Source organism: Ambystoma mexicanum, chromosome 7q (assembly GCF_040938575.1).
Source record: "Ambystoma mexicanum isolate Mex_15411 chromosome 7q, UKY_AmexF1_1, whole genome shotgun sequence".
Classification (NCBI taxonomy): Eukaryota; Metazoa; Chordata; class Amphibia; order Caudata; family Ambystomatidae; genus Ambystoma; species Ambystoma mexicanum.
The window spans coordinates 939,852,932-939,874,014 of record NC_090941.1 but is presented as its reverse complement, the minus strand read 5'-3'; the positions used below and the strand labels follow the sequence as shown (position 1 = coordinate 939,874,014).

Here is a 21,083-nt window from a genome sequence, read left to right as displayed (position 1 = left end):
GAGGCAGTAACAAAGCTATCGTCTTCACTGCCAACATCCATCACACTTATAGACGTGATGGCGCAGAGGGAAAAACCCATTCACCATGGGTGCCGCGATCTTATCACTGACTAGCAAACGACCGCGGCTGGCGTGCTGAGGAATTGCAGTCACTGAAGTACAACTGTAAGTCGAAGGCACTGAGCTTTAATACTGAAATCACTTAAAATGCTGTGAACACCTCGAAAGAATATGCATGTGGTTATGAGGCCGTAATATTGCTTGTTAGCTTAGCACACATTTTATTTATTTATTTATTTATTGCATTTGTTATACGCCCAAACCCATAGGTATCACGGCATAGGTTACAGCAGGCTTAAATCTCTGGTTACAATGAAGAAATATTACACGGCATAGGTTACAGTAGGCTTAAATCTCTGGTTATAATTATTACCAGACTGCAAAGACTGCAGTCTGGTAATAATTAAGCAATAAGCCCCAAGCTGGGGGCTGTTACCACTTCAGGTAATGCCTGGGGGCCCATAGTTACAGGCACAAGCAAAGAAAATGCCTCAATGAAGGCCCTGGGGCATTACCTGGAGTGGTAATGCACCCCGAGCAAGGGGCTTATTGCTATTAGTACCCCGGCCCGTTAGACAGGGTACTAATAGTGTCTTTTTTTGTTGATAAACGGCTTCAGCGTTTAGCAACTGAAAAAAGTGAACTGGGTGAAGGGACTATACATAGTCCCTTCTCCCTTTCCAGGGCGGCCATTCAAAAAGGAAAAATAAAGTAAACAAAGAAGATGGCTGCTATGGAACAGCGAGAAGGCACTACACATAGTCCCATCTCCCTTTCCATGGCGGCTATTAAAATGTGATAAAAAAAAGAACAACGTAGATGGCCACCAAGGAACGTGGAGAAGGGACAACACCTAGTCCCTTCTCCCTTTCCATGGCGGCATGTCCAGAAAGTGACGTGGCTGCAACCTGTGCAGCAAAGGCTTTGTCTGGCTGGTAACGAACGGTGAGGGCCAATCATATCGCTTCTTGCAAACTCAATGTCCCGCGCCTGGTACGAATGCCCAATAATGCCTGTGACTGACCGAAAGCCAATGAAAGCCATATGCATGGGTACAGTAGTCAGATTGGTCAATTAAGCTTTCAGTGGACTCGCATTTCTCTGCATTCTTTATGAAAGAAAATAAATAATTGCAATCTTTACCAATTGAACAGTCATGTCCGGTCCAGCTGGGGTCACAGTTGCAGAGGCCGGTCTCTGCTGAGAATGTCCCGTGGCCTGAACACTGGTCTAAACAAGTGGCCCTGGTGGTTTCGCAGTTTGTTCCGCCCCAGCCAACGGCACAGTGGCACTCTCCTCGCACACAAACGCCTCGGCCCGAACAGGTGGGGTCCATGCAATCCACTGCACAAAGGAGAAAAGAGAACATGGCTTGGTTATTAGTCTGGCACGGTGGAAATCAGAATAAGTTGCATTTAATTGCAGAACGGGCCGTTCTCAGGGATCCCAGAGCATCCCAAATCACCATCTTACTGCTGGGCAGAACCAAGGACACCACATTCAATGGAGTGTGAGGATAACAAAAACTCCATTAGTATAATTTGCAAAGGGGTTACAGCAAACCACATTTACAAGACGGCCTGTTTTATACTTCAACTTTAAATGCCGAAATGCTGCAATGCAGGCCTCATCCACTGTTGGTTGCTTTAAAACATCTGGAAGTTTGACTGAAGAATCAAATGTTTTATTATATTTTATATTTATCGAACAGCCAGGTGTCATTTCGAACACAGACATGACCTACCAAGTAGGCAATAACAGAGTGGAGGCAGTCGTATGGCATTGTTTTATTGAGTGTCATATACCTGGCGGTGAAGGGGAAAGAGGGACAATATATACCAGGGACATGGACTGGAGCACATGGAGAACATTTTTAACATGGAAAGCCGGAGGCTAGTAGTAAGACAGTTACAAATGGTGTATGGTCTTTCCATCGATTTTTTTGCATAGAGGAACATTTCCATCAAATTTTGTGCACCGAAATAATTTGCATTGAATACATTTTTTTTCATTTTTTGGGGGGTCCGACTCGCAACCCCTTGTTTTTTACCCTTTAAACCCCAGCACAACAAAAAATAACCCCTTACCCCTCAAAAACATGCATTCGATGCATATTTTTTCGTTGCAAAATCCTCAATGCAAAAAAATTTGATGGAAAGAAATTCGATGCAAAGACCAGATATCGTTACAAATTACACAGAGCGGTCCTGAGGACAGAATGCGGGAGACCTCTTGGATTGAATGTGCATAAAACCACATGTATTTGAGAGATGTGCCATTATTCCATATTTTGCCATGATTCTGCCATTGAGAATGCAGTGTGTGTGTGTGTGTGTGTGTGTGTACACACACCTTAGTTGCAATTGCTTGTCTTGACTGTCCATTTAATTTGGGCACTGGCTGATGTCCAGGCTTGACTGAACTGTGCCTGCTTGTCACACTTTGTTGTTTGAAGTGTGTTACTGATTTATGTTCAGTATTTCAATCATTTATATCCCCTGTAATGGTGCACACTTTATTTATGCCCTAGTGCTGGCATGACATTTGTTGGGACATTTCAGGATGTAATTGATATACGACAGTCTAATCCCTTTGGCTTTGCCAATCTTTTGATGATAGTACCCCCCAATACTTCCAAATCCTGCCAGGGGAGCTGGTAATATTATTACCTGTAACAGGTACTCGCAGCAGCAAGGAGCCAGTGCATTGATTTACAAGTCCACGGGCAAAAGGCCATTTGCCCCCTCAGCCTTCAAAACTGTGTCAGATTTGTAATTAATAGTGCCAAGGTGACACCAACAGCTGGGGGCATCTTATGTGCCCACATGCAACTGCATTACTGTATCGCCAGCACTGCAGGGGACATGGGCTGGGAGGTGCTGTGTGGGGTCACTGAGTGCCACAGAGCAGTACCAGCCAAGGCTAGGGATGTTATCAAAGTACCGCAGGTCTTGTGGGGATATAAGACTGTGGTCACAGTTTCAGTTCCTGCATTTATATTTGTATTACTTCTTCCCAACTATGGTCCTTGTGCTAGTAGCATACGATATGATTTTCATTGCTGCACAATTATTTTGGGACTTCATAGAGTTGTACTGGCCTTGACAATGCACACATGCACAAAAACACGTCAGCTCTACTAAACTTCCAAATACCAATAAATTGTGCTCTAGCACGTGGAGCGTCCCAAGTGCCAGATGGAATTACCAAAAAGCGATCTCAGACCCAAATAATCGGACAGACTTAAAGAATATGACAAAGTACTACTTTATTATCAGCTCAAAATAGAGTAGGGAAATCTGGTTAAACAAATTACAGCTCACACACTCTCAGCTCCATTTTGATTATATAAAGGCGTTATACCTCGATGTACGTCGCTGTGATGTCATCCTACATTGCAAACAGTAAAACCTATTGGGTGGAGGGATTGGTTAAGGGAACATAAATATCTATATATTATTTGTTAGTAACATAATTGCCTGCCCCTTATCTGGTAGGCACACCTCGAACTAACGCTAAATATATATAGTACAGATTAATAGCAGAATAACAGCAGCGGATTGGCTTCTTCAACCTTTGTATAGTACACCGCTGCATCGGCCCTCCTGATTGCTTGGCATTCTTTCCCAACCTTGGACTTTCGGCTCGTTCGCAGCACATGAGCAAAACGAAACCAAGGTGCGGGGGACAACATCAGACTATTACCCACTTTGTCAATTAGCCTACCATCTCTCATCAGTTAGACCCTAAGCAAGGCTTTTTCTTTGTAGTTGACCTTGATGACTGTTCACTTCTATGGTACTTTTAAGAGAGTATAGGTACATTGCTATCTTCAGTTAGAGCCTAATGAATAGGCCTTATTTTTAAGTCCTCAATCACGTGTGAGGAGACCACAATTCTGTCCATTTCAACCTTTTATTAACTGCTATTTGATTCAATTATACTGGGTGCTATTACTCCTCTTGGCCAGTAGAGAGTTGGTTGTCACATCTCATATATGCTTTCTGCATCTTTAATTCAATACTTGCCACTTGCAAATGTTTTCTTCTTTACTTAATCTAATATAAATGTGCCATTCGTATGTAGCTTTTCCTCTTTGACTCCCCTTGTGCCTTACAACTATTTCTTGATGTTGCATCCTTGATCTCAGGCCAATAGACATCCTTTGTTCCTTGTACAAAGCTGTTTTTCAGTGCTTTTCAGCTCTGCAGCCCTGGTCTCTTTCTGAGATAATTTGGTTATTCTTAGCACATGTCCGATGTCCATCTTTTCAACATAGCTGCTTTAGCCATGTTATATTTTCTCCTGCAGCAAGCTTCTATATATCTTATCTACTTTGTGTTTCTGCATATATGTACATTTATTGATCTTCTTCTCACTTATCTTCTCAATGGATATGATTTCTTCGTATTCGCTTACATTTTTCTCTTATTACTTTAGTTACATCTTCATTCATTATGTTTCTGCATATCGTTTCAGTGCATCCTTGTGTCTTCTCTTCATGACGTCACTTAGCTCTGGTCCGATTTCTCTTATAGCTCTTCTATGTGCAAGTAGATATCCTTCCACCAGATCAGTGCGAGGGAACGTTCAATATGGTTGTCTAGGTGCATAATGTCTCTTGTATCTTCGATGCCATATTGGAACAATACCTGGTGTCACACACAGTGCTCTCTTGCTGCTGTTCGAGTATGACGACGGTGAGGGGGTGGGCACTAGAGATGACGTGTACATCAGCCATTCTACAAAATGTTCATTTTTTGTGAACCAATCTCCATTTTTTTCTTTGAGTGCTAAAACAAGTAGGGATAGTAAAATAATGTTTTCAATAAGCTAACCCTTTCAATGGCTGCCCTCTAGAATGATGAAGTTGTTTGGGAATATGCTATCATTGTGTTTATGGGTCCATGGTGTTGCTGGTGTCGAATTAAGGTGGTGTGGGGCCCTTGGGCTTGCACCAAGGGATCCCTATTGTGACAAATCAACTTCAGGTCACAAGTGCTCCAGGAATAAATATCGATTTCTAAACCATCAATCAGACCCACACCTCTAGTACACCAGAAGAGATCCGAACAGAATGGAAACACAAGTCAATGATAAACCTCCTTGTCCAATTTTGGGAACGTGGACGGAAAGGCAGACTTATCTCTGCAAGGTTGTGGATCTTTGGTTAGTTGCAACACAGCGAAAATACAATTATTACCCAATGATAAAAGGGACTGTCCAGTCAAGGTTGTATAGAAATATCTACCTTATTATTATTACAACAGACAGTTCGAGCACACTACAAAATGCAACCCACGCTGTAAAGGAACACAGAGGACAGACAGTTTCACGAGGCAAAGGGATGCACTCTGGATACTGACAGAGGTAGTCGGCAAAGCAATCAGTCTTAACTGTTCAAGGTAATTTTGTTTCAGCACCAAGGGAGGAAGGGTTCGTAAATGTCACCAAGGGGCTTTGGAGAAGGACCAGTGGAACAGAACCACAATGTACCTTGTGCTTGTAGATGTTCTTTGTGCTCAACAGGGTTGAGTCTGTTTCAGGGCACTTTGCAGCTCCTGCGTAAGAGTTCAAGATGGGAGACAGCTGCGGGTATCAGGCGGCAGGCAGTTTATCAAGCGAGGCTGGACAGATGGCTGCAGGCTGGCCTACACGGTGGCCCAGGGTCAAGAATCATTGTCTCTGTGCTGGTTGGCGGATCTGGAACACTGGTTGAGGCGTCTCGGATGGCTTTAAGGACAGCAGCGTGACAACAGTCAGTGGTGCAGCCAGTCGCGGTTCGAGGGCTTGACTGCTTTGAAAATGTCCTTAAAAATGATGTTGGTTGATGCTTGTCAGTGCACTCCTCCTAGCTTCTTTGCTAGGCTCGTGTCATCCTTTAAGGCGGACGGACCAAAGCTGAGGAGAGTGTTGCTGGCAACAGCCTTGTCCTTTGGTCAGAGGCTCTCTGGCATTTCCCACCTAGGATGCTTGCTGTCAGGACCTAGCAGGGCACACTGTATGCTGGCTGGGTACTGGTTCTGGAGCTGCTGGACAGGTCCTCAGAGTTCGGTATCTCCCTCTGATCCATGGGAGATGTTTAGGGGAGGGATCTTGCTTTCCTCTTGGAAATCCTGGCCTCCCTTCACTGGTGGAAGATTTAAGGTAGACTGTACCTTCAGCAAGAGTCCAAATAAGTCCTTCTTACTCCTTTCAAAGTCGTCAGATGATCTGCTAAGAGAGGGGCTCAATCCTCTTTTAAAGCCAAAAGGGCCCCAGTGATTGGTGTAGGATAAACCTACCATAATGAACCAATCCTGGGTCCCCACCAACAATCTTATGTTATAAGTGAGGTCATAACCATAGTGCTTTGCAACAGGAAAGCTAAAGGGGTGACAAAATGTGTTACTAAGTCCCACCCATCTTCCTGTCTGTTGTGGATCAAAGTGTCTCTCTGGTTAATTGAGCTCTTTGTGGCACCTGATCAAAGCACAGGTCTCCCTTGAAGTATGTGGCAAGAACAGACTTTCTGTCTCCATCAAATCACATACTTCTTCCCTCTGAAAGGGGGTTTGCCTACAGGGGTTGCCTGCTGTAAACCGTTGTCCCAGACATGACATTCACTGCCCTTCGTACTAAGAGGTGGGAGCTAACTTCTGTTGAAACAGATGCATATAAAAAATGTGTTGGGGTTTCCTGTCGCTTGTATTAGTTCTGTGACCAGGCTCTTCACAGTCCTGCTTTTATTAACTCTCATCAGTTTGCGCTGCCACCACACAGAAATGACAATGAACAAGGCGGACCAATGGAGCCTTTGATATTTTAATTAGGCTGGCCATGGCCGGAGGAAGGTGTTGCCTTCCCCCTTTCTGAGAGGCTTTGATGTACTGTGGCCATCACATTCCAGCTGAACATGACTTGAGGGCTGTGCCTGTAGGCTTTCTAACTCAGAGTACACTTGACCATGTGTTTGTTGTGCGGCGTACATAGGCAAATGTGTGTGGATTAGCCCTACACATATTCCGGAAGTTGATCTACAAACATTTCATTTCATTACAAAATTCCAAAAAAGCCCAGGCAAGTGCACACTCCCTCTGTGGATGATCGAATTCCTCACACTTATCCTATTAGGTTGCCATCAAGGAGGTGGGGGGTGGGGGAGCGGGTGGATGTGAAGGAACTTGCCGACACAGAACTTCCAAACCAAGAGTATGCAACATTTCACTCTCCAAACTTCAAACTATAATCGGACTCTTTTGATCCTAAACTTTTACTATGCTGGCTGGAGCTGATGGGAGTTGTAGTCCTAAACATCTGCTGAGTCCAAGAATGTAGACTCCTATTCTAAGCCATGTCCATGCTACAGAGAAAGCTTGGCTCTATGCAGACACAAAAGCTATTATACGTCATTTTTAAGCCTCTATGCAGCTGAAGAAGACAAACGGACCAAGCTGGGTCGGTCTGCTAAGAAGACACGTCAAGGAAAATTCTTGAAGCACACAGCATCTCACAGCAAACAGCGGTTCTGCATTTATTTATCTATTTATGTTTTCTATAGCGCCAACCATGCAATGTGCATCAGAGCGCTATCCAAACTTCCATGTATAATAAACACAATAAACTAATAGAAACAGTAAAACCTCAATAAAAACAAGTATGACATAATAGTAAGGTCACAAAAGCATCTAAAAGACAACTTCAAAATACAGAAACAAATAGACATGCACCAGAAAAGGACCTTTACATGGCAATCACATGACTGAATTTACAAACTTCTAGTCGCAGGGAATCGGGACTACGGAGACCTCTGCACCCACCCCAACTAATGATTACGCATGATCTCTACCTGATGTTTTACTATCATCCCCAAGTAAATCAGCACTGTCAGCCCCAGGGCTGCCAGAGCCCTGTGAGAGATTTGTGCACTCCCCACGCTCCCCAACATTCTGATAGCACTGGACCACAGCGGCGGCCCGAGTCCAGGGCCTTCCGGATGTGGCCTGGGTCTGTCACTAATTGTGCCAACAAATGCATAACAGCAAAGGGCGCGGTTCTGTTGTTCGGCTGAACTGAGCCCCCTGCTGTTCTTGTAAAGTGTGTTTAAGGGCCTGGACAGATCGAAGTAACCTCCAGCTCAGTGTCATGTATACTTTCAAGTTTACATGACACTGAGCTGGAGGCAAGGCGCCCTTTGTTTGTTGCGCCCTTGTGCGACCGCACCCCTTGAGCGCACCTTGAGCCGGCGTAGTTAATCAGGTCCATGGAAACCGTCTACCAGGAACCCCTTTAGATCTTTGACAGGGATTGAAGCCTGCACGCAGAGACGACCGACCGCAGTGCCGCGCCGCCCTACACCGGACGCAGCCGCCTCCTCCATGTTCGCAAACTCAGGATAACGAGAGCTCAAAGGCCTGTGGAAGATGATCGAGAAATATTGGGCTGCGATGGCGCACCGCTAAGCCTCTAACCGTGCGGATCTTGCAAGCCTCGGAGCCAAACAAAGTGAGGGCACTGCAGCAGGGACCCTGGGGCACGAGATGGTTTTCTGTGTGCTCTTGAACTCCATTCGACAGCTGCAAAATCTGTCCACGAAGTCAGAGAATGCTGCAAACGAAGAGCTCTCGTTTACTTTTAGCAAGCGGGGAGAGCCCCGTAGCCCGCACTGATGCCACGACGCCCTGGCAGGGGGGCAGTGATCTCTTACTGACTAATAGAAAGTGTAAAGAGGACTTAGGAACCTGCGCCCTGTGCCCCTCTCGCAGCAGATGGCCTGGGCACAGTGCGCGAGGATCACAGGCCCTCTGACAACAGGCAACCTCCAGGTCATTAATCACGGACGACCAAGGTCGAGGGGGAAGAAAGGTAGGCTGAAAGGGGGCTGCGACACAGGCGCCCTGCACTCTGCCACCTCAGCTCGAACACAGAGGGCGGTACCAAGGGAGCGGGCCTGTCACCAGCGCCCATTCATCACAGTCCCAAGGCCATCTTTCATGTGCGGAGCAAGGCCTTTCAAAAGCTCGCGCCCACAATGGCGGCGTTAATCTCGCGCTCGCTGGGAGCCGCCATTTTATTCCTTGTGTGGTGACCGGTGACAAACGTGGCACGGGATTAAGAGTTTCACTTTCTCAGTTTAAAGACTCTTCTGCCGCACAGCACAATGGATATTCATGTAGGCCTTCCAGAGGGCGGGCAGAGCCATTCTAACGCTGCGAGTTGCGCGGGCAGGGGCGACTTTACATTTTCAGCAGACTGATGAGGTTTTTTTTCAATACTTTTCTACTTTGTATAAACTTTCACACTGCCTCAGCATTCGCTTTTCTCTTTTGGACGGGCCACTGGCAGAACAGACCGCATGCCAGGGCTCTGCCAGTTGAAGTAATCAAGAAGTATACGTTCTCATTAGGCGCCAAGCCTCATTTGCCACCAAACTTATTAAGCCACGCAATTCCCCAAGCAGGCTGGCATTTTTCCTGCCCGAGAATCCAAAAGCGTCCTTAAAAGTCAAAGCTAAAACGTCTTGCGCTTGTACTGCTGAGAGTTTTACAGAAGGCTACATACAGCCTGACTGGTTCTCATGTGAGAATGGGGCACTGCCATAGAGGGGAGAACGCGTGCACACTACATGTACTACAAACCGTGGGTAATAAGCAGCGCTCAGATGCCTGAGGGTTCGTAGCGCTATATAAATGCAAAAAAATATATAATACATTACATCAAGGGGTGCATAGCTTGACAAACTATGGCAAACACAGGGGAATCAGCGCTAACTACACACCATTCAACCTATTTTTAAAGTTTTTTCCATAGAACACTATTTTGGAGGCCTCTGGTAATTAGGCTAATCCCCCAAAAAACGAATGCGAAAATCCAGAGATTTTTTTTTTTTAACTAGGGCAAATATCCCGTGCAAAATTGCACTTGCAAAGTTTCTGTGATCTGGCCTCAAGAAGGCAAGAGGCGAGTGGGCAAAGAGGCTCTGCTGTGCTGTGCTTCTGAAGGGCACCCTCTGATGTGGGTGCTGGAGCACCCTTACAAGGCGAATGCTTCCTGCATTCGCCACCACTGCTCTCTGCAATTCATTGGAGGTAAGAGCGCAACCAGGGAGTACACGTCGGAATGCCACACTGTGTTATCGTACTGGATGTACAGGTATGCCATATTTATTTATTTATTTATTTTTTAATTTACTGGATTTTAACCCAAAGAAGTGATTATATTGTTTGCGCTACTACAATCATGTTCACTTCCCCAAATGGATGAAAGACCTGCTGCTTCGGTCCTACACATGATAAGTGCAGAACACGAGGAACCACGGGCTTCCTGGAGGGCGGCCGCTACATGGAATCCTTTATGAATGAAGTACAAGGCTTTCTGCTGGGTTTCACTGCTTTGGGCTGTAATAATTGGTGGTATCATTTCCTAATTTAATTGTACTCCTTTCATTGCCCTCAGAAGGATGATGGGCTGAGTCTGGCATGCTGGGATGTGAACCCGGGTCCTGTATCTTGTGCACACATAACACAGATGCGTGACACAAGAGCTTAACTTGCTGTGCTTCTTTCATCTATGTCTACAAAAGTTTGCAGAAATCATGAGTGCGCTTAGAGTGGTCTGAAAGAAGGTCAATGTTTTGGCTTCAGTCAATAGTCGGGGGCAATAACCCCTTGATTTCACGACTTCCCCCAGAGTAGTCCGAAAGGTGGTCTATATTTTGGCTTCTGTCGCTAGCAGAGGGCCATTACACAACAACTTATAGACATCTTTGCTCTTGTATAGGAACAGCCCAGCATGAGACCGAAATGAAAATGTCCGCCTCGGAGTGTCTGGGGCACCGCCTGAGAGCGGAATGGAGTTCTTGATAGACAAAGCACACTCATACCCTATAGAAACTCAGAACTCCTGCCACAACGAGGACTTCTTTGTACTTTCTGATTCTGGCAAAGCCAACCCTTGCTCCAGGTCCCGGAACAGCATATCGAACGACAGAAGGTAGATGTTTCTACCGATAGCGTGAAAACGAGAAGATGAGACTGTCCCAAGAGTGATGCCACGAATCTCAATCTTGAGGGTCTTGAGGCATGTTTCAACCTTACATGGCTGTGCATGTGTTGCTGGGCACGGGGCTTAGTTTTGGGCATGGAGACCGTTTCCAGTGTGAAGTCAATTAACGGTATCTAAAAGTTCATAGGTGTGTATGTGCCCTCCTTCCGGTGTTTTCCTGAGTCCTGGTGCGTGCCTGTGTCTTGTTCCAGCGGCGTTGCTGCACTGGCACTCTGTGGTCAGCGGGGGCAGCACAGGACTGGCTAAACTGAACACAGATTTGATGGGAGACAGCCACATCTGTTTTTTCTATTAAAAAAACCCGGGGAAGTTGCTGTGGTTTAAACAAAGTATCCAAACACATAGCTGTCAGCTGGCCTGTGACTCGTGGGCCAGACCCAAAGTTCAATGGGGATACACGTACAGTGTGAAGGATCCCTTTTTGCCCGCGAGACATGATCAGTCCTGGATTGAGGACGGTGCCTGCATTGCAATCATTCGTTTTCACCTCTATGGAGAGCTCACTCTGCCGGTAAAACAATCGCTACAAGAAATTCCCTGGATCCTCACAGCACGCAGAGTTGTGGCCAAGAAAACAGCAGAGGCCACGGCTCACAATGTAAGAAGGGGGTGTTATAGGCGTGCAGCATTTCCCAGTGCTGGGCACTGCTGTTGACTTCATGGCATTTCTAAGCACTCACTTTGCACTCAGATGTCCTATCTCAGAAAATTAAAAGAACAACAATCAAGCTTTGGGTCTTGGGATGAAAAGGGAAAGAGAGGAGGAATACAGCAGCCATGGACTTCCAAGGAAAGCTGCAATGTGCAGGTCTCTCAATCACCCCTCTCCTAATTGGGATCTGGGTTTCCTGAAAACACTGTAGAATTTCAGGTATTTGAATAGACTGTAAATGGTCTCACATTTCCACCCAAACAAGCAACATTCATTAAACTTCAAAAAGCTGGCAGCCGTTACAAAAAAAGAACTCAGAAAAGCAAAGCAACTAGGTTTCGTCTCTCTCCCATCAAGTACAGTCTCCAAAGCCCCAATAAACCTCATGTCAAGACCAAAGAACAGTAATAAAGTTCCGGCCATTAGAAGCAAAAACAATCAATAACGTAGTTATTACAATACAGGCACACACTCTAGGCAAAGAAAAGGAAGAGGAAAAACACACTGATTTTTTAGTCCTGTGACATCGGGGATTTAAATACCTTGACAGCCGAGGCAACGGATTTGGACTAAAATACAGACAGAATATTCCCCTTTCAGTGAGTCACAATACCAGAATGATACAAAAATGACACGCTGCTAAGGCAGGTAATCTGTCATCATTCACCCATACCAATTACTTTTGCTCCCTTAGGTGTCCCTAGTTCAAGTCTCACTGTCCAAAAGCTGTGGCGTTAATCTGCATAACCGCAGCCCTTTAACATGGTCGTAAAAAGGTCGTAAACTGGGCCTAGTGGGGATTCATAGGGATGGATATAGTGGTGTGTAGGGATTCATAGGGGTGGATATAGTGGTGTGTAGGGATTCATAGGGTGGATATAGTGGTGTGTAGGGATTCATAGGGGTGGATATAGTGGTGTGTAGGGATTCATAGGGGTGGATATAGTGGTGTGTAGGGATTCATAGGGGTGGATATAGTGGTGTGTAGGGATTCATAGGGTGGATATAGTGGTGTGTAGGGATTCATAGGGGTGGATATAGTGGTGTGTAGGGATTCATAGGGGTGGATATAGTGGTGTGTAGGGATTCATAGGGGTGGATATAGTGGTGTGTAGGGATTCATAGGGGTGGATATAGTGGTGTGTAGGGATTCATAGGGTTGGATATAGTGGTGTGTAGGGATTCATAGGGGTGGATATAGTGGTGTGTAGGGATTCATAGGGGTGGATATAGTGGTGTGGGAGACAGGATTCCTCTTGGAATTTGGCTGGGCTTCAGTGTGAGTTAAGTAAGCAATACGCCTGTGCTAGAGGGTCGGAGGTGGGGGGTATTACCACATCAGGTAATGCCACGTTGCCAGTGGTTAAAGGCCCGAGCAGGCGGGGTACTAATTGCTACTTTTTTAAAGTTGCGTGACGCTTTCTCCCTTTCCATTGTGGCCATTGAAAAACGAATTTAAAAGTAAAAAAGGTGGCCGCCATGGAAGTGGGAGAAGTGACTACACACAGTCCCTTCTCCCTTTCCATGGCGGCCAGGACGAAACCGGCCCGAGAAAGGCTTCGTCAGGCTGGGAATGATACGGCAGGGGGCGAATGTGCATACTTGTTACAAGCTCATTGACCCTCGCCGGGTACTCATTTGCATTATCAGCCATATCTACTCTTCTCAACATGAACTCTAGTTATTTTGTCCTGTAAATAGAGGCTGGAATGGGGATCCTAGGTTTTCAATTCTGCTTTGGGCATTACGGCCCCTTTCAGGAACCAAGTGTCGCTCACCTGTACTACTTATTAATTTGGGTGTTTTGTGGAGTGCTGCTTGCCATTATGACTGTTTTAAAGCACTTTACATTTGACATGAATGTGAAACGGCATAAAACATGACACACTACAACCGGACATAACACAAACCAGCCATCTAATGTAACAAAATAAACATTATTTCTCCCAAAAATGAAATAAAAAAGGGTTTTTATATTAGTTGAAAACAACGAAAAATGAAAAACTGAGCAAAACTCCGATAAAAACCAAAATAAAATCGATTTCGGTTACAGAATAAAAATTGGGAAGGGAGAATTAAAAACAAGTTAAAACAGAAGGAAGGAGCAGGGTTAAGTTTATAAGCATTGTGGGAGGAAGTGGAAGTCCAAACAGCGGTGTGTGTCGGGAGTGGGGAGTATCCCCCTAAAAGCAAAAGGAAGAAGCACATCCAATGCGCAAGTTCAAGTTAAGCTTTTTTCCAAAAATGCACGTAGGAGCAAAAAACAGATTCTAATAGACCAATATTGCACAAAATGTCCTAGCAACATAAGCATGAAATGGTGCTGCATAGTAGCACGGCGTAGCACACCAAACCTAAGCGACCTGTGGAGCACAGCAAAGATAGCACAGGGTAGCATAGCACAGCCACACAACAAAACACACACACCTCTGTCTGAGGTGTGCCCTGCTGGGATCTTACCATTGTATGGGGTTGTGTACTTTGAAGGTGCACTATACGAATCATGACATTCAGCAACAGAGAAGACAGACTTGCGTAAGACCCGCCAAATAAGAGAACACACTGAGGAACCATGTCAACGTGGGTCTCTATGTACAAAGTAGGGGTCTACCATACAGTAATCGGCTCAGGCTTGGACTACAGAAATTCAGTAACTTTGACCCCCTCCCCACCCAATGAAAAACATATAAGTTTCATCTGGCTAAAGAGCATCCTGCCAGATTTTGCGAGTCCCTATTCATTGCACCCACACCCCAATATTCCACCAATGCATCCCCCTTCTTTCGGCATGTAGTTTAAATCACTACGTCGCATACAAATTGCATTTTGGGCAATAGCTCCTGTCAGTCCTGCCACACTGCTAGGCACTAATAAAGCTAGGAGGAAATCTGACTCCACATAAAACCTAGAATTGCTTGGGAACCGATGCAAGGCGCCCCCTGGTACAAAAATGCATAACCGATTGCACAAACCGTGATTCAAGAAAAATTCACATCCCTTACAAACAAGGCTGAAACGCATTGGGCCTCATTACACGGTAGGCGGTAGGGGTTTACCGGTACCGGTAAGGGCACCGGTACCGGTAAACCCCTACCGCCTTACTACGAGTTCCCTTTGCGGGACCCGACTTTAACGGCTGGTTCTACCAGCCGTTAAAGTAGGGTGCCGCAAAGGGACCTCGGAGCTAATTACGGTACCGCAATTTGCGGTACCGTAATTAGCACCTTCCCCATTCCCATTATGCCCTATGGGGGCAAAAATGGGAATGGGGAAGGGCCTTGGTGAATGGGGAATTACCGCCCCCGCTCACCTTGGAGTAGGGCGGCAATTCCGCCATCCACCAAGGCGGACTCGGTACGGTACCGGCGGCAACCATGGCGCTAATAGCGCTATGGTTACCGCCTACCATGTAATGAGGCCCATTGACTTAAAATGTGCGCATTAAAAACCACCCCAATTCACAAGGCTTGTGAGGAACGGCTGCGTTTGTTGTCAAAGCGCTCTGAAGTGGGAGGCTCGTTGCCATTTAATGCTATGACAGACAGTTAAACAGAACATGGTTTGGTGGCAAGATCATAAAGAACATTCATACTGCAGGGGTCTGCAACCATTGGCTCTCCAGCTGTTTTGCACTACAAAGCCCATCAGCCCGACCCAGCACAGTCAATGGTGGGGGATCATGGAAGTTGAAGTCCAAAAGATCAGGCGATCCGAATGTGGTGGACCCATGATTTTAGGACCAGGTGAAAGCACCGTAACACAGGAAAATACCAGGCCCATCAAACCCGGACCGCCAGCCACACATACCTTCTTCACAGTTCTCGCCCTTGTAGCCGGGATTGCAGATGCAGGTGCCCATGATACAGGTGCCGTGATTGCTGCAGGACACATCAATGCATTGGTTGGTCGGCACGTCACACTCTGCGCCTTTCCAGCCGCTGTGGCATAAGCAGCGGCCCCTCGTGTACTGTCCGTTCCCGCTGCATAGCACCGGGCAAGAGGCTATGGGGGAAAAGAAGGACACCTTAAAAAAGGGTAACAGCCGAAACTCCTCCATTCGCCCTAAGTGCACATGCTGAACACAGGCAAAACACATGGGAAGTCGAGCTGTACTTCAGAACGTCCATGCAGTTCCATAAAAGCACAATATAAAACAAGCAGAACCCGTTTGGCTCTGAAAAAAAAGCAGAGCACTATATATAAAACGCTCAAGAATAAGGCCCCGTGCTTAGGTTAGCCTTTTAATAAAAGTTATAAGGCTCAAAAACACAAGTAAGCATGGCCGTGCAAATGTATGGCTCATTCAATAGCTTAAGGGAAAAGTGCTGAACTGCACTGTGGAAAACCTCTCGCTCGCAGGAGGTTAAAACACCTTGACCTTGCTCTAGGCAACAATGGGCAAAAATAATAAAATGAATTGGCATTGCATGCGTACAGATACAGTCACTCATGTCTAGTCCGCCACATCTTCCAGACACAGCTTTTACAGGAAGTCTATAAAAGTACAAGTGCTCTAGTCTATAAAAGCACAAGCACAGTCTATAAAAGCACAAGTACTTTATAAAAGCAAAAGTGATATTTTTTTCTGATCGGTTCAGACACTGTAATTTTAATGCAATCTTAAATTTAAAAAAAATAATTTCAACATAATTAAGCCATTCACTCGTATGAGCATGGTCAGAATGAATGAAACTTGAAAAAAAGAGCTTTAGTCAAATGAGCACTTTTCTTAGTCCAGATAGTAATTGGAATCGGACGTTTCGGGTCTTGCTTATTTTTTTATCTATTATTGACAAAACGCAATTAGCCCTGGTTTCTTCCTGGTTGGCCACGGATGGCTACCGTTTGTCCAAGATATTTGTTATGAGTTTCTGAGGGTGTAGAAGTAAAGAAGGCAATCAAAATAATAACTTGCTTGGAATATTAAAAACAGATGGGGATTAGCGGAATGGACTGACATTAAAAGGTACCCATTAAGGCAATGATAAATTCTGCTTAAAATGCGTTGAGTGTGCATGCACTATAAAAAGGTGCCATCTGTCCTCAGCATCCCCCCCAGTTCTTGAATCCCTTGACAACGTGCTCCAGCGTGGGCTGGGGGCGACACGGAGGCCACATGGAGGCCACATGGAGGCCATGCTCTCCCCGCTGATGCTTTACTGCAATGTGGTTATGAACCAGAACTCGTTTACCCAGATAAGAGTCTTCCACCACACACTGGCAGCACGCTCCACTGCTTCACTCCAGATACCCACCTGGCAGAAGGCCTCCACAGAGTGGACTGGTGTCCTTACAGCAGGAAAGGCCGTTGCCTTTCAGTTCTCAGTTCTCGCTCACACCTCCCTAGCCTTGACTTCTACACCAAGCACCTCTTCACGAGCCCGCGTGTACTTGTCCACCTGCTCTGGCTGTGCAGCAGCCAGGCCTCGCGCCATCTTCTCTCCACCCCGGGGCCTGCCTCCTTGGAATGAGAAGGGCCACTGATTGCACTGCTGCTCTGCCTCTCTGGGCTCCTTTCGCTCTAGGTCTTGTCCAGTACCCACGGGCCTGTGACCTCGGAAACTTTTCATCTTTTTGAGCTAAGATGTTGGCACAATGCCAGTGGCACCATGCACTGTAATGCAGCGGAAGAACCACCTCTGAGGAGCGGAGTCCAGAAGACTTTTGATCTCCCAGCTCCCCGTCAGTGGCACTGCATCTGGGATCCTCCTCCATGTTGTTGAGGATCATTTATTGCTGGAATCCCACCCCACTTATGAACTGGGAAGAATCCCATTCTTGGGTTTGCCCCCTTCCTTGAGCAATGTTGCGTGTATCCGACCCCCTTCTAGTGCTGGCACAGCTGCGTCCCCTTCTTTCAAATGGCCTCTCCTGCCTTTATCTGGCTGATTGCTCTGTCATGTTGTGCTATGGGGTGTTTTGTGTGCATGGCTGCCATGTGCTGCCTTCTGAACCGTCTGCCGGGGATCTCCTGTGCTACGCTGGGTTCTGTATTTCCATCAGTAAAGAGTTGCCGTGTGTGTTTGCCACAGGGCGCCTACTGTACTGAAAATCTATCTTTAATAAGGGCAGTGATGGGCATTTAAGGGCAGTGTGGTTCTGTGTGCCAGTCTCTTTTTTCCAGATTGTTTTGCCAGATCTTCCAATGTGTGTCTCTATCACACTATCTGTCGAGTCAGTTATCGATCTACATCCATCGGGCTCTCTTCCTGCTGCCTATTACCCTCATGCCTATCATCCTACCTGCCTATCATCTCGCCTGCCTATCATCTCGCCTGCCTATCATCTCCCCTGCCTATCATCTCCCCTGCCTATCATCTCCCCTGCCTATCATCTCCCCTGCCTATCATCTCCCCTGCCTATCATCCTACCTGCCTATCATCTCCCCTGCCTATCATCTCGCCTGCCTATCATCTCCCCTGCCTATCATCTCCCCTGCCTATCATCCTGCCTGCCCATCATTTCGCCTGCCTATCATCTTGCTGGCCTACCTATCGTCCCGCCTGCCTACCCATCATCTCACCTGCCTACCCATCATCTCGCCATCCTACCCATCATCTCGCCAACCTACCCATCATCTCACTGGCCTAGCTATCATATTTCTGGCCTACCTGTCATCTCGACTGTCTATCACCACAACAGTCTTTCATTCCTCCTACCTATAATCCCACCTGCCTATCATCTTGCTGGCATACCTATCATTTCGCTGGCCTATCTATCATCTCGCTGACCTACCTTTCATCTCGCCTGCCAACCATCTTGCAGGCCTATCAACCATCTTGCAGCCCATCAACCATCTTGCAGGCCTATCAATCATCTTGCTGGCCTATCAATCATCTTGCTGGCCTATCCATCATCTTGTTTGCCTATCCATCATCTTGCTGGCCTATCCATCATCTTGCTGGCCTATCCATCATCTTGCTGGCCTATCCATCATCTTGCTGGCCTATCCATCATCATGCTGGCCTATCCATCATCTTGCTGGCCTATCCATCATCATGCTGGCCTATCCATCATCATGCTGGCCTATCCATCATCTTGCTGGCCTAGCCATCATCTTGCTGGCCTAGCCATCATTTTGGTGGCCTAGCCATCATCTGACTGGCCTATACATCATCTTGCGGCCTGTCTATCATCTTGCTGGCCTATCATCCCACCTGCCTATCATCTCGCCTGCCTATCATCTCGCCTGCCTATCAATGCCACCTGCCTGTTAATGCTGCCTGCCTGTTAATGCTGCCTGCCTGTTAATGCTGCCTGCCTGTTAATGCCACCTGTCTTTCACCTGCCTGTCATCTCGCTGGCCTATCTTCTCTTGCTTGCCTGTTATCTCCCCTACTTGGCTGCCTGCCAACTCGCTTATTATAATGCTCAACTATTGTCCTGCCTATCATCCTGCCTGCCTATCATCCCGCCTGCCTGTCATCTCACCTGCCTGTCATCTCGCCGGCCTGCCTATCATCTTGCTTGCCTATCATCTCTCGCTTACTTGCTATCTCCTCTACTTGGCTGCCTACCATCCCACCTATTAATAAGCTTAACTATTATCCTGCCCATCATTTCACCTGCCTGCCTACCTTCCTGACTCTGCCTAACTACCAAAATATTGCTCTCTTTAATATATTGTTAAATTAAGGAGCGCTCGTTCTGACATCTGCTGATGCACGTTCGAATCCCGGCAGGACCAACTCAGCCTTTCATCCTTCCAAGGTCGATAATTGATTACCATGCAGTGGTATAAAGATATCAACTATTATCTCAGTGCTTAGATGCCTGCAGGGTTTGTTGCGCTATATAAAACTAGATATTGTTATTCCATTCAGTACTCAATAAATTATACATATATGAAAGTGCATGTATGCACATTTATGCATGTATAAAACACACTATATGGTTTGTGGTACTATTTACAAACACAACAAGTTATGAGGTAGGAGGGAACTTGACGACTCTTTTAGATGAGTGATTGCACTGAAGTCAATGGAGATAAACACTTTTTAGAAGGGTAAATGTCAATTGTATTGTAATTAGTTTTCTTTGATATAACTTATGTCATGTATTATTTTATATCATATTTTATTTGCTGTGTTAAAGGTTAATTGTTTAACCAAAAATACAAAACAAATAATATGAAGGAGGAATGTTTTCTGAGAGGTCGCTCCCACTGAAGTTTATGGGAAGACATGTGACTTGCTGGGTTGGTGGAAATGAGCCCAGGGCACGTGACACAATCCAAATGAAGGTAAATTAAGCGATAAGGCTTTAATGAGATTAAAACAGACCATGGCATGTCTATTCCTACAGATTTTTTGCTCCCTTTCTACCCACCCCACGCACCAGAGCTTCCCCTAGGAGTATTGTAATATTGAGGCGATATGCCCCTCAGTGGCCGGCGTACCCTGTTGGTTAACGTCCCACCGCCCAAGTTAAGGGAGCAGCAAGGGTCCTTTAACGAGGGTGGCATATCACCATTAGCTCCTTCCTTAGTGAATACAGCCCGTGTTCCGAGCATTCTTATTGGTGGACGGCACCTCCCAGGGTGCTAATGCATAACAGTGACTTCCCAGGGGCTCCACTGATTGAATAGAACCCGAATGGAGCAGCCAATCAGATCTTGACCATCACAGCCAATCAGATTTTGAGCATGACATGACCAGTGGCAGTCCGTGTGCAGGGACAGACTGAAGGGTGGACGCTCGCTTCTCTCTGAAGGCAGACGGCTCCCTTCAGCACCGACTGTCTGGCAACTCGCTCAGCACCGGGACACACTATCACTCCAAACAGCAACAGGAAAGCGCTGCTCTTGTTCCACCAGCCATTATTTTAGGAATGCACGGCAGGTTCTTGCTCGCCCAGTGGCATGGGTTTGTATCGGCTGCGAGAAAGCTTGGCGCTTAACGGCCTGCTGAGCTTAAATCACACATTTGAAAGGGTCTTTCCGGTTTGCTGGCTCCTGGCCAGGTAGTTAAGAGACCTGCTTTATTTAACTAGATGACTCTGCAGAATGGAGTCTCGCCGCGGGACACAGGCGAGGGCAGCGCATTAGGGCTACTTAACCGTGTGTGTGGCCACTTTCCAAAAGGAGACACGGTAAGCACATAAAAGGGAGAGGAACCGAGGAGCGAAGGGCTAGGCAGGCGGCCGGTATAGGCCCGGAGAAATGACGGGGCCTCCTGCACGCCCAGCAGAGGTATTAATAGACCACGCTGAACAAAAGGATCCACCTGGCTCTGAAACAGCTCGAAACGCAGACGGGGACGGCAACCCTGTGGAGAGTACACACACCTGTGAACAGCAGGCAGGCAGCCCAGAAGCTAGTACTCAGGGA

At 46.5% G+C, this 21,083-nt stretch overlaps 1 protein-coding gene across 11 annotated transcripts in view; it reads right to left on the bottom strand.

Moving 5' to 3' along the window:
• Positions 1-21,083, bottom strand: part of TENM4 (teneurin transmembrane protein 4) — a 2,472,585-nt gene that overhangs the window by 252,149 nt on the left and 2,199,353 nt on the right. For all 11 annotated transcript variants that reach the window (XM_069639906.1, XM_069639908.1, XM_069639907.1 and 8 more), the window contains 2 exons: positions 15,563-15,757; positions 1,204-1,404 (listed from right to left, as the gene is read on the bottom strand). In XM_069639906.1, the coding sequence (XP_069496007.1) occupies positions 1,204-1,404; positions 15,563-15,757 (396 nt within the window). The remainder of the gene's footprint in view (positions 1-1,203; positions 1,405-15,562; positions 15,758-21,083) is intronic.